The 13,957-nt window shown below is 40.9% G+C and overlaps 1 protein-coding gene across 4 annotated transcripts in view; it reads left to right on the top strand.

The window, feature by feature from the left end:
* The window catches only part of CARMIL1 (capping protein regulator and myosin 1 linker 1), a 319,604-nt gene that overhangs the window by 283,134 nt on the left and 22,513 nt on the right, over positions 1–13,957 (top strand). For all 4 annotated transcript variants that reach the window (XM_022562315.3, XM_089918429.1, XM_089918431.1 and 1 more), the window contains 3 exons: positions 4,975–5,041; positions 5,287–5,483; positions 13,791–13,903. In XM_022562315.3, coding sequence (XP_022418023.1) covers positions 4,975–5,041; positions 5,287–5,483; positions 13,791–13,903 — 377 coding nt within the window. The remainder of the gene's footprint in view (positions 1–4,974; positions 5,042–5,286; positions 5,484–13,790; positions 13,904–13,957) is intronic.

Here is a 13,957-nt window from a genome sequence, read left to right on the forward strand (position 1 = left end):
CTGCTGTATATTGAGAAGAATTGACACACACAAAATAAGGAACTTGAAGGAAAAAAGTCAGCCCCAGGTAGATGGAGTAGGTGGCCTTCCTCAGAGTGTGTTTTCAGGAAGTTTGGAAAAGATGCCCCCCCATCTTCACAAAGATCTGACATTCTACAATGGGACTTTTTCGGTTTTGTTATGCTTTTAAAAATTCTTCTATAAATGTTCAGAATATTAAAATGCCCTAACAACTGTTAATAATGGTGACCAATGAGGTTTTTTAAATTCTTTAATTAGAGATTTAATGTGAAATGTAAGGTGACCTAAATTCCCACTAAGGTATAAGGTACTATCAATGTTAATGACACTATAGGTAGGTAACTGTGCTAGGTCCTGGTATCAGATCCTTGCTTGAAATGCTCTGATGACAGGGGGAGAGAGAACTCAAAGCTGCTGCTACAGTGGGGAGGACAGAATGATGTAAAGACCCCCAGAAGGGACGCTTACACGTGCCCAAAGACATGTTGTCTCCACTTAGTTGCTGAGACTAGCCCTGTGGCCCAAGAACCAACACCTGCATGGAGTTTGCTAATGTCCATCCAGTGTTCTGTCTACTATGTGCCTTTGGAGCTGATGACATCTCCATCTCCCAAGTGGGATTAATACCTTACGGGGTTGGTAGATGGCATTTTGCACGCACTTAGCAGAAGAGGTAATATCTCTTAAGAGTTTCTGCAGTTTTCAAGCTGTAATTGTGCTTCTGCTTAAGAAAAGCTAGGTTGGATGCCTTAAGCTAATAATAGTTTGGCCTCATTCTTGCCTCATTCCTTTGCTATGAAGGCTTTTTATGTAGCTTTTCTGTTTATTTGTGTATAGTGTCTCTCCCTCCCCATTTCTTGTAATGCTGTTGCTTTCTCTTCCATTCAATTTTTTTTTTTTCCTTTCTTTTTGCTGCATGGAGACTCTCTGCTGTACAAGTGTAAGTATTTTTTGGTGGCTCTGCAGATTCTGGCTGTACTAGTTTACATTCTTGTGCTCCATTTGCTTCCGTGCTGCCTGGCTGATCTCCCAGGAGACTGTAGTGTCGTCATCCATCTTGGATCCTGAATAAAATAGGCAGCAATTTAGAGACAAGATTGAACTTTACAAGATGGTTCAGCTTAGCAAAACAGGTGATGAATTTAAAATATTTCCAGCCATGTGCCTGAAAGCAAGCAAAGTGTTGATGAAGAGGGTATAAACATTCAAGAGGAGAAAAGTGCTTCTTCCATTCATGTTTAATAAACAAGACATGATTACTTAAACTTCCAAGGTTTTAAATTTCTGATTCTTGTCATATTGTTTCCCAGAGTTGTAGAAAACTGGCATCATAATACCTTCTTGTATTAGAAGATTTTTACTAATCTGCTTTCCAACTGTTTTTTTTTTTTTTTTTTCTTTAACCTCAAGGAAAAGAAAAGTAATTAAGGATTCTTGAGCTTTGGAGTGAGGGTGTTTTTATTATTCTTTGCGCAAACTTGGTAAAATGAATGAGGAAACTACTCCATCCTATTTTTCTGGTGATAGAAACAATTTAACTCTCATTAAAAAAAAAATTAGTATGTCTAGCAATTGTGTGTTACAAATGAGTTTAACAGGAAAAATATGTTGTGTAGTTTATAAGGTTCTAACATTAGTCCTTAACTTATGGTAAAAGTGGATATGTATCACTATTGAGCTACATGGAGAATAGTTATAAATCCATTATAAAAATTGGATCAAACGAGTAAGATTTCCAAGCAATGTAGACATTGTGCTGCTTTTGGATGCTTAGAGAATAGACCCATGCATTTCATTCACTGTCTGCCACGATGGGGATTTACTGATGTTTGTGATATCAGAATAAGTCTATGTTTAGAGTTTTCCTTCTAAAGTTATATTTTAAAGGGTTTAACACATTGTTCCTCATATTTCCTGAGGATGTGAATATTGAAAATTACTTACTTCTCATAAAATGCACTTTTAAAGACAAAGTAACTTTGTCTAGGCCTGAAGTAATAGTTGGCAATGTTAATCATACATCGATTTGTGAAGGGTCCCTTTGGCGTGTGTACCACTTCTGCTTCCATTGCTGACCCCCTTCATCTGTTGGGCACTTTGTGATTTCTCTGATCAGAAAATACTTAGGCATTGACAAATGTCCAGGAAGAGTAAACAAGGACTAAGACATAGTGTGAGAAAATTAACCCTTTCATTTTGGTTCAAAAAGGGAAGAGAGTAAATGTAAATCTGGATGGTAAAGCCAGATTTTTTTTTTTCCAGGATTCAATTCATCTAACCAACAGGTGTGAGAAGGGGGAAGAGAGTGCATAGACACCATCTTTCTAGAGAAACATACAGTATGTGTTCCTAAATGTACACATAGGTGGATAATCGTATCATTCTTACATTTCCTCTTGCTTTAGATTTATATGTAATCAAATCATAGGAATGAGCCAATAAGATTGAGCAAGTCCACACTGTCTGTAAAACTGTTAGGGAAGAAACAATTGTAAAGAAAAGAAAGAAAACTGTGAAGAAATAAAATTCACTTTTTTTCTCCATTGTTATACTTAAATCCATATTTATTCTTTCTCATGAAAGAAAGAGATTGTAAAACAGTTCATCCATCGAAAGAAATGTATAAAATCAGGTTGCGTTCTTAGCACCAGTTGTAGAAACCAGCCTGATTGCAAGCTCTGACCATTTTAGCAAAAGGCCGTTGGCCCTGTCCAAACATGGCAAAACTTCAGAATTCACAGATATGTCAGACACAGAGAGAGAGTTTTATGCAGAATGCAACTGGAAGGTATATGCTCATGTAAAGAGCATATGAAATGAAAGAAAGCGATGAAAATGCATTAGAATGCATCTTTCTGATATTCAAATTTTGTGTACTAGGTTTTGAGGCATTAGAAAGCGAGACCAAGAAAGGCAAACTGGTTTCCCTTTGATTACTGTCGGCCATCAAAAATCCTGATGATTTTGTATGTTTCTCAATGTGTCTATAAAATTAGATTGAGCAGAATGATCCATTTACAGTGGGGCATCAGTTTGTAAATGAGTTTCTGTCTGTTTTTTATATATGTTATATATATTCTCTTATATGTAATTCTATATGTATTTTTATATATTATAATATAGTTGAAATGTCATTATTGTCATATGTTTTAACATGTATTTGGTATTCATTATAAAGGCTAAATAGGGAAACTTGGCCCAGATTATTTTTGCCCACAAACACTTTTTCTTATAAAATCTAATCAGGAGTGACAGGAAAGAATTTTGGAAGACATCTTCATTCTATGCATTTTTAAACTTCTTTCCTATTTATCTGTGACTATCTAAGTGAATTAGCTGGAAATTATATCCCAAGCTACTTCTTAATCCTTTTACCTATCAAGGTTGTGCACAAGGTGGATACAATACTGAAGGAGTTTTTATGACCAAACACAGCATATATTTTGATAGTTTGTGTCTCCTTGAAAATTATTTTTAGAGGTTTCACTTATGAATAGACCAGTCATACCACCTTCAACCAACTGTAAGGCCTGTTTTGGGGAGAACTATCTTGAAACTTGATTCATTTCCAGTTGCATTGGATTGGTTGTATTTTTATTGAACCTGCAAAGCCCGATGCTTTATAAAAAGATTTTCCTCTGATTGTCTGCCTTTAAAAAACCTTGAAAGAACCAAATCAGCAAGTTTCATTATGTTCAGGAAGACCAGTCTGGATTTAAATTCTATTGCTCACCATTTTTAATCTCCTTTTTCTCTCAATAATAAACAATAGCAAAAGGATATTATTGTTAAAAATGACATAAGATTGTCAAAACTGTAAAGCTGTTTGCTTTAAAGGTCAATATGAAACAATTTATTCTTTGAACCTTGTTATCAACCTGTGGATTTTTCTTTTTTGAGAAAGCTTTAGATGACAACCTATTAAGTGAAATGAAAGTCTACAAACTAAGTTCTTTCAGTTACGTTATATCTTAGTTTACATGAGTACCAGTTTCCAGTATCAAAGCAGTTAACACCCCTAAAATCCATCCGTTCATTGATCACAAGTGGTGAGGCAGGAGGGATGCTGGGCTGACCTTAATAACTGGCTCCATCCCTGGCCCTGCTCCTCTTGACTTGAGTGGTAGTCCTTATCATCTCCGTGACTCAGTTTCTTCCTTGCAATTTGTGGAGGTGATGACAAAGGTCCCCTCCAGCTTTGACACGAGTTATCATGTTGAGGGAGAAGCTAATGTCTTCCTTAACGTTTGACTTAACATAATCAACGGTTGACACCAATGCTAGAAAAATGCTCTAAGAAGTTTTGGCCATGGTTTGGGTTTTGGTCTCCTTTTTTAAAAGGAAAAGAAGGATTAAAGATGTCTTACTGAGAAGGGACAGCAGATAGACTTCTAAATCATGGCAACTTTTTTCTTTGGTCTTTGGTCTATGGTCTTTGCTCACAATGTAAAGATCAAAATTTTTGTGGCAGAAATGTGAAACAAAACAGTTAAACTGCTTAAATCATTAAGATGATAAAGAGTTTGGTGTTGCTTATATTGATGTTGCTGTGATAATGAACAGTGAGTAATTGTGTTTTCAATTTTTAGCGACTGGTTTTTACAGTCTTTCATTCTTATTCCTTATATCTGTTTTAACATCTTCGTGTGCAGGTTAGAGTTAAATCCTATATCGTTCATTGTTCCTTTTAGCTATAAAAATAGAATTTAACTGAATAGGGCTAGGGGAAAGAAGTTGGCTATGTCATTTGAGAAAGTGGTAAACGTTTAGAAATGTCTTGGCTTAGCCCCTTCAGTCTGGCTGTCAGATGTTACTAACCATCCTCTGAAAAAGTAAATACTGAGCGTAAAACAATTGATCCCAAATATTAGCCCCCCCGACAGTGTTTCTAAACTTTGAAAGTTAAGTTTTCTGGGAATACCTGTCTAAGTACTTTCTTTATTTTATTGCTAGATGACTCCTAAATCCAAAAGGAAGACTATCCATAGCCGAATGCTGCGGCCTGTTTCCAGGGCATTTGGTAAGTGAGTCTTTTGCTAATGCCAGTCATTTCCTTATAACTGTGAAACACCCCTCAGCAAGAACCTCGGACCACTTCAAGGATATTTCTTAGGGATGCTCTAAGTGAGTAAATATTGAGAAAGAGAATTAAGTGATTTGTGAATGAGTGTTTGCTATTCAGTGATAGACTTAAAATTACTTTTAAGAACTTTTTTATCCATCTCTATGCAGTAAGCTTCAACCTGGGGCTTTGCTTTATTTTAGAAATGGAATTTGACCTTGATAAAGCCCTGGAAGAAGTGCCAATTCACATTGAAGACCCGCCTTTCCCATCCATCAGACAAGAGAAGCAGAGCTCAGGGTTTATCTCTGACTTGCCGTCCGAGGAAGGAAAGAAGCTGGAGCACTTTACCAAGTTAAGACCAAAACGGACTAAGAAGCAGCAATCCACGCACGCAGCGGTAGGTGGGCTGGAGGGGCCCCATCTCTCCCTCGCCCTGTCCTCCTCCAGGGAAACCTGGAGAGTCTTATAAAAGCGTGTTGCATACCTGAAAGCTTGTAGTTAAGGAGAATAGAACCTCTACGTGTGATATTCACATAAAATGTCTCATTTGGTGCTCAACAATTTTGGAAAAGACAACACTGTAAGGTTTTCAACTCTTTAGAACAGAGTTGCCCCTTGGAAGTTGTTAGAAAAATACCAGTCACATGGGTGAGATAAAAAGGCTACATCTATAGGATTTTATAGTGTCCGGGTGTGAAAAGATGGAGAGTAAGTATCAAAGAATTGATTTGTGATTAAAAATTGTTTGCATTTGATTTTGGACTGCACCCATATACTCCCCCACCTCCGTGTCCTGACCTGCTCTGGTGCCCTGGCTTTTGATAACCCACAAGCTGAGTGGTGGAGGAGAGGCTGTACCTGGGAGAACCATGCAGGCGGCATGCTTCTCAGCATCCTGCTCTCTACTCAGGAGAGGACTGAATTGTTTGCGCTAAGGAGCCTTAATGCGATTGACCCCATGTCTCTCTTTGGTTAGTGTCTTTTCTCTCCTTTGCAGTCAGACTTCTTGAAAGAGTTTGTCTTTGCCTGTGGTCTTTCTCCCTCACCTTCCTGTCACTCTGCAACCCACCAAAATCTTCATTCTGTACCTACCCACCTCTGAAACTACCCTGCCAAGGTCACTCCTAACCTAATCCTGTGGACACTTGTCAGCTGTCAGCCTACTTGACATCTCAGCAGTTACTTGACCCAGAAAGCTCCATCCTTCTGTGGGCCCCTGAGTCATCACTCTCTTTTCTTTCCTATTCACCTCTCCAGCGATGCCTTTTCAGTTTTCCTCTGCCTGGCCTTTGAGTGTATTATTTGTCTCGGTGATGTCATCTAAACCCATGGTTTCAGTTTGTTGTTGACTCCTGCCTCCTCTGCTGAACTCCATATTCAGATATTCACCTGCCTCCTGAACTTTAAAGCCCCGGAGCACCTCAGGTTCAACAAATTCAAAACTGGGAGCCTATCTTTCTCTATAAACCTGCCCTGCCCCACAAGGAGCGTCACCAGTCAACAAGCTAGAAACCTGGATATGATCCCCAACACCAGCCCCCACTGCCGTCCCTGTTTGCTCTTCATCTTCTTCCTTTCTCATCATCCCTGCATCCCTCACTCTCAACCTGTTTCAGGCCTCCAGTGATGCAGCCTTTCTGTCATTGCTTCCTCTCTCTCCCCCCCCCGCCCCCACCCCTCCATCCCCCTACCCTTAGCTCCTAGGTGGATAACTACTCATTTTGCAGACCTCCACTGAGGCAAGACTTCTCCCAGGAAGCCCTCCCTGTCTCTACCTCTGTTCTCCCACATGGCTGGGGGTGCACGGCTCCAGGGAAGGTTGTTCTCCCACACTAGTTGTGCACAGTGCACAGCCTGAGCAACCTTCCATGGAGGCCCTGCTCCCCCAGTGCCTGGCTTTTACCCTGTTACAGCCCTCGCCGTACAGTGTTTTCTAAGCACGCTTTCCTCCTTGTATATAAGCTCTGTGTAGGAAGGTGTATGGTTTATTATCCATGGTTGTATACTGAGCGCTTAGTATGAATTTATTCAATACAATGTAGCAGGTGTTCGATACTCACTGGATGATAGGTGGATGACTGGAGTCGTAGATGGATAAAAGTCACAACCAGTTACCTGCATGGTCAGTCATTTGCTCATTCCAGATCCAGGTTGGGTGTATTTGGTTGATTTCTCTCATTTGATTCTGAATATCTTGACATGGTTTCAAAAAGACAAAAGAAAAAAATTTTAGTAAATTGTTTTCTTTTCCAACTTACTTGATTTTAACAGGGTTGGCAAACCCCAGGCTGCTCCATCCTATGGACTCTGTAGCATAAGAGTATGTCCTAGGATAATGGATTATGGTCCTGGGTCTAAACAGATCTTCCCAGAGGCTTGGTAGCCTGAGAAACGTGCACAGCTTGTTCTCCCTTGGGTTCACAGTGAAAATATGCTGCCTAATGGTTTCACAGAGCTTGTGATTTTCAAAGTGCTCTCACATTGAACACCTGTGTGAAGCTGCCACACCGGCCCCATTGTCCGCATCTTCCAGTGGAGGGCGAGAAGGCTGCAGTATTTAGTAGCAGCAGTCATTTAATATTATCGTTTTGGTTTTGTTTTGGTGAATTGAGTAGCCTTAGTCCACCCTAAATGGATCTTAGCTTTTCTAGAGCTTGTCCTTGACCCCTAATGCCCCTAATGAGCTTTTCTAGATGTCAGAACTCTCAAAGCCAAGGTATGGAGGCTGTTTTTACTTTCGGCATTTCTAATACCAAATGTGTGGTTTTCTTCCCCCTACACCTGCTAATTCTTCAACTCTGGACAACAACTGGGTGTCCCACAATTCAATTCAATTCTGACCCCTCAGGTGAAGGGCTCAGCGGTACCCTCACTTCAGATACCAGTCTCAGGCCGCCTCTTGTACTTCTGACCTATGGACTTCATGGGAGGTTCCCATGCCCCCCTCCTTAGGTTAGATAATTTGCTAGAATGGCTCAGAATACCCAAGAGGACACTTTACTTACTATTACTGGTTTATTATAAAGGATACTGTCAACTGAAATAAAAGCATGCAATGTGAGAGCTGTGAGTTTCAGTTTTATTTGGGGACTTCCTGAGGACTATAGTCTGGGAGACAGCCTCTCCAAAGACTGAGGAACTGTTCAAAGAGGTGAGGGGCAGGTCAGCATATGTGTGATTTTGGAGAACGGGTATGTGCAGTCAAGCACATATCTTGGTAGAAGGTTGCTGCTGGTCATGGGGCACAGATATCTTAATGATTGTAGTGCTTTTCTAAGTATGGGAAGATGCAAGAAATTGGGTCCATGAAATTTTCTCTTGAAAATATTTAACTATCTGAAGGCCTGTTCTGCCAATTTTCCCAGAGCACAGAGGGAACTCCTTTTGGGTGTGTTGAAGGTCAGCGACTGCAGTGGCTAATGGCTTAATTCTTGTAGAGCGACATGGCAAGCGACAATCTTTAGTTGGCAGTTGTTATCCATACTGACCAACTGCCTATAAATCAAAGGTTCCCACAATCCTTCTTGGGTTTGATGTATTTGTTATAGCAGCTCATGGAACCCAGACATTACTTACTGGATTACTAGTTTATAATAAAAGGTTATAACTCAGGAACAGCCAGATGGAGGAGATGCTTAGGGAAAGATATGCGAAAAGGGGCACGGAGCTTCCATGCCCCCTCCCAGCACATCACACTCCCTGCATCTCCGCATGTTCACCAACCCAGAAGCTCTCCGAACCTTGTCCTTTGGGGTTTTTATGGAGACTTCATTACACAGTCATAATTGAGTAAATCACTGGCCATTGGTGACTGATTGAACTTCTGGGCCCTATCAGCTCCCTAAAGTGCAGGGGGTGGGACTGAAAATTCAAACCCTCTAATCACGTGGTTGGGTCTCCTGGCTATCAGCCCCCATTTTTAGGTGGGTTCCAAAGTCACCTCATTAACATAACCAAAACACCTTTATGGCTCTCATTAGTTAGGAAATTCTAAGCGTTTAGGAGCTCTGTGCCAGAAATGGGGATGAAGACCAAATACGTATTTCTTACCGTAAATCACTATATCACAACTATCTCCATAACATAGTCGGGATGCTCTCTCTCCTTTCCTAGTCTCTGGAACAGTTTGCAAGTATTATAGATTTTCTGTTCCTCTCCCGGGAAGCCACCTGGGCCTGATGTGCTGTCTGTGTGCATGTCATGCTGATATGTCGATTTTTTTAAACTAGGGATTTTATTTCTTTTGTTATAGATCTATTGATGAAAAAGATTAATAGTCAATCTAAGAAAGAAATGGAAAATTTTATTTCAGCCAACCTGAGGATTATAACCTGGGAGACAGTTTTTCAGAAAGCTCTGAGGACTAGTCTGCCTGTTAGAGGTCGAAACACAGTCATATACGTTTTTGAGACAAAGGGTTATACGTCATATGGTGTACTGACAGTTTACACAATCCAGACCTGCATGAACAAAGTGAGAAGTGGGTCATCCTGACCCCTTACAAGATTAAAAAGGAAGGTTATCGCCTAAGGAGGTCTGGTTAAGGCAGAATGCACAATACACTCCAAACGGGAGCGGGGGAGGGAGGTCCAAACGGGCAGAGAAAAATTTTATGTTTAAATTTTTCTCATCTTACCATAAAATATGAATTTTATTTCATCAGATCTATTCAGATTACCTAATTCTCCTTGAGACCACTTTGGTAATTTGTTTTTCTAGGATATTGGCCACTTAGTCTAATAGTTCATTTACTTGTTTATAGAATTCTTTTGCATTTTTAATCTCTTCTGTATCAATAGCTGTGTCCCATTTTTCCATTTCTAATATATCTTAATTCCTCTCTCCTAATTTTGCAAGGTCTCGTTTACTAGTCTTTTTCAAAGAATTAGCTTTACTGGTCCTCTCAAGTTCATTAATTTTTGCCTTATTTTTTTAAATTATATTTTGTTTCTTTTACTTCCTCTTGGATTCCTTTTTTCCTGGCTTGATTGCTTGGCTCTTAATTTTCCATGTTTCTTACTGTCTAATGTATGCATGTAAAATTTCAAGATTATTCAACTCACTAATTAGCACTCTTCGGGTTTCTTTTGCTCAGAGTCCCTAATGCACCTAATTGTCCTTCCTTCCTGCCCAGCTCTCTCCCCCGCCCTGCCCGTGGAGACATGAGAGATTTGGCAGCTGCCTTGTCAAAGATCCAGGTGCACCCCCTACAGTGCTGCCCTGGTGCATTCATCTTAATAATCCAGGAAGAGGAGAACGGAGGGTGGTCTGATTGTCTTTAGTCGTCATAATCACTGGCTTATCTTCTAAGCATTCACAAATTATCCTATTAGCATTTACTTATACACCAGAGGTGTGAAATCTGCCTTCTTTATTTCTCAGATACCAACAACAGCAATTTCTGATTTTATTTGCAAAAGCCTGCCTGTGAGCACAGGTGCAGTTGGTTCCAACTAGCTCAGGGCTAAGCTTTCTGCTCTCCCTTTCCAATAGCTCCGCTCCCCTTTTTAGTCTGAAATTTATTCTCCTTGACATTAAAGACCAAAATCAAATGGAATTTTGAGAACTTCCGATGTCTGTATGTCCTTTCCTTTCGTTTTGCTGGATATTGACCTGAAACAGCATGTGTGTTTGTCTTTGAACTCTGACAAACCGCATGTCATTTTAGTCTTCCGCTTCTCTGCTGCTTTTCTTACAGGGTGCTGACACCTCTTGCTTTTAAGCTGCATCTCGCTCAAGGTCTCCCAGTGATCCTGGACTTCTCTTAATCTCTCTACTCCCAGTCTCTTTATCTCTAAAATGACAGGGTTGGGCCCGGGGTGGTGGGTGGGGTCTCTAAGGTCCTGTCCAGCCCTAAAAACTGGCCTGTCCTACAGGACAGGAAACCAGATTGCTTTGTTGAGCCCTGTGTGCCTCCATCTCTGAAATCCATTGATTGTTCTTCATGTCCCCAGAGACCTTTTATGCTAGCTGTGAATTGTTTCAAAGCAGGCAAAAAAGAAAAGGGCTGAAAGGAGAAATTATACTAGTAAAACTTTTTTTTCCCCCCTCAAAACGGGAAGAGGAATTTGAGAGGCAGCCTCTGAGGGCAAGCGAGGGTGCCCTGGAAGGAAGCCCCATGTTAGGACCACATGTCCTGGGGTCACATCCTTCTCATCCATCAGTCAGGTGACCTGTGTGGGCACCCCTCACCCTCTGAGCCAAGGTTTGATCTACTAACCAAAACCTAGGATAACGCTATCTTTCCTTTGCAGTTCAAGGGGTAGGTGTGAAGATGAAATAGTAAACTATCGAGCACTGTACAAACTTAGGGAGCTATTATTACTGTAGAGATTCCATTCTTTTACAAAAGGAAAAATGACAATCCAAGCAAGTTCTGTGCTACTTTGTCTTTTTTTTTTTTTAACATCTTTATTGGGGTATAATTGCTTTACAGTGGTGTGTTAGTTTCTGCTTTATAACAAAGTGAATCAGTTATACATATACATATGTTCCCATATCTCTTCCCTCTTGCGTCTCCCTCCCACCCTCCCTATCCCACCCCTCTAGGTGGTCACAAAGCACCGAGCTGATATCCCTGTGCTCTGCGGCTGCTTCCCACTAGCTATCTACCTTACGTTTGGTAGTGTATATATGTCCATGCCTTTCTCTCTCGCTTTGTCACAGCTCACCCTTCCCCCTACTTTGTCTTTTGTAATTTAAACAGTAGTTGTTCAGTGAGCTGCTTTCTCTCCATAACTGAATTCTCAAACTTGGCTGATTCTCTGCTCTCTTGCAATTCACAAGAAAGCCTTGCTCCACTATAAAGCGCCATTCAGATGAGAGGTCTCATTGTTTTCATTATTCACATTTCACAGGGTTCTTGGTCTATTACCTATTGTCTGCTCTCTTTTCAGCATTTCACAAATGTGAACTCAAACACACAGCTCATTTTTATAACGGACGTTGCCAGTGAATGATTGTTGAAAGCAAATGATGGGTCTTTTCTTTAAACAGTGCCTGTGCAGACAAGAGCCAGGTTCCCCCAGAGGCAACTTGAGACTTGCAAATCAAGATTACAGGGAGGAACTTTCCCACCGCTCTATGGCAAGACAACCTGCTCAGATATCGCAACCACATGGGAACTTGTCCTCTGCCCAACAGAATGGGCAAGATACATGTCCTTTCTCAATGGCCCACAACCTATCTGTGTGAAATATTAATACACTACTGCAGACACAAACCAAGCATGTTACTGAGTTCACTATGAGTTGTCCATTCAAAGAGAAATGCTAGATTGATGAATAATTTCCATATACCTTCTCACCAGCTTCTGTCCTGAGACTCAAGCTTCCGACACCTGCCCCTGGATTTTCACAGCACCTCAGACAACACTGCCTGAAATTGGACTCATCGTCTTGTTCCCAAAGTTGAATCTTTGAACTGTGTTCCCTAGAATGATGCTCCCATTCGCCCAGGCTGGAAACTTCAACCTCATCTTGGGCAACGTCTTTCTTTCTCTTCTCATTTCACTAGTACTTAGTCCCTCATCTCCTCCAGATTAGACCAAACAATCACAGAAGTCTCTTGTTTGTGTTCCTGAACAGATTTCCCTAGTTATAATCCCTGGCTTCTCCAGTATATCCTTCATGCTGCCCCAGAATCATCTGACCAAAATACAGGTTGGGCCATGGCATTTCTTTGAGGCTCCCTCTCACCTACAAAGTAAATTCCGCACTTTTTAGCATAGGATTCAAGGTTATTCACTGTCAGGCCTTGCATTATTAGTTGGGAAGTATTCATTCAATTAGAGATAATGAGAGATACTGAACTAAAAATGACGTAAATCATGAGAAATACTTATTTTCTTACTTAACAAGAAATCCACAAGTCTCGGGATCCAGGACTGGCTTATTCACAGCATAAGCACCCAGGTGGTTTCCACTGTTCTGCTCTTTCATCCTCAGCATGGTGGATTTTGTCCTCAGGTTTGCTTCCTCTTGAACTCCAGGTGGCTGCTGCAGCTCAGACATCACATCCTCTCTCCCACAACCATGCAGAAAAAAATGCATCCCTTCCTCTGCAGGAAAACCTGCCCATGAGCCCCCTTGTAACTCACTGGCCAGAACTGTATCACATGCCCATGCCTGCCAGTCACAGACAAGGAGATTAATGTATTTGACTTGTTCGGATAAGTATTCCATCTTGAAATCAGGGTTCTTCCAGCAAGCAAGCAAGAAAGCAGGTGGTGGTGGTGGGGTGTTTGGAGTGGCCATTTTTAGCATCTGCTAGGGTTAATACTCAGCAGTTAACTCTATCCCTAAACCTCAGGCCCCGGCCACTGGAGTTATTACTGTTTTCAAAACTTAGTGTATGTATCATTTTCTCACGCATTCTCTCTTCCCTTACCAATATGCCCACAATGCCTTCCTCTGCTTCAGGAACACATGACTCTTCATAGCCTGCTAGGTTCCAAGCTGCTTCTGAGACAGCAGTCAGACTTGATCCTCCAGCAGGCTTTGTGTTTATAGTGCATTTCTCACTTTTGTTTCTTTCTACCCTTGTTACAGTTGTAATGTGACTTCTATTCCAGTAGAATATAAGGGCCCTATGTCAGTCAGTCTTGTCCTTCCCATGGCCTTTATCACAGTGCCTTGAATCTAGCAATACATGTTTGCCGAATTAAGTTGAATGTAAATTAATATCACACCTGTTTGGTTTGCAGGGCTGTGCTACCAGCCTAGTCTCCCAAGATGGTGAACAGAATGGTCTTATGGGGAGAGTGGATGAAGGTGTAGATGAATTTTTCACCAAGAAGGTGACCAAAATGGATTCCAAGTGAGTTCAGAGTCATTTCCCTAATCATACGATTTAATTCATATTTAAATTACT

The sequence above is a fragment of the Delphinapterus leucas genome, chromosome 10 (assembly GCF_059928025.1).
Source record: "Delphinapterus leucas isolate spDelLeu-1000000601 "Yukka" chromosome 10, BTC_Dleu_Yukka2, whole genome shotgun sequence".
NCBI lineage: Eukaryota > Metazoa > Chordata > Mammalia > Artiodactyla > Monodontidae > Delphinapterus > Delphinapterus leucas.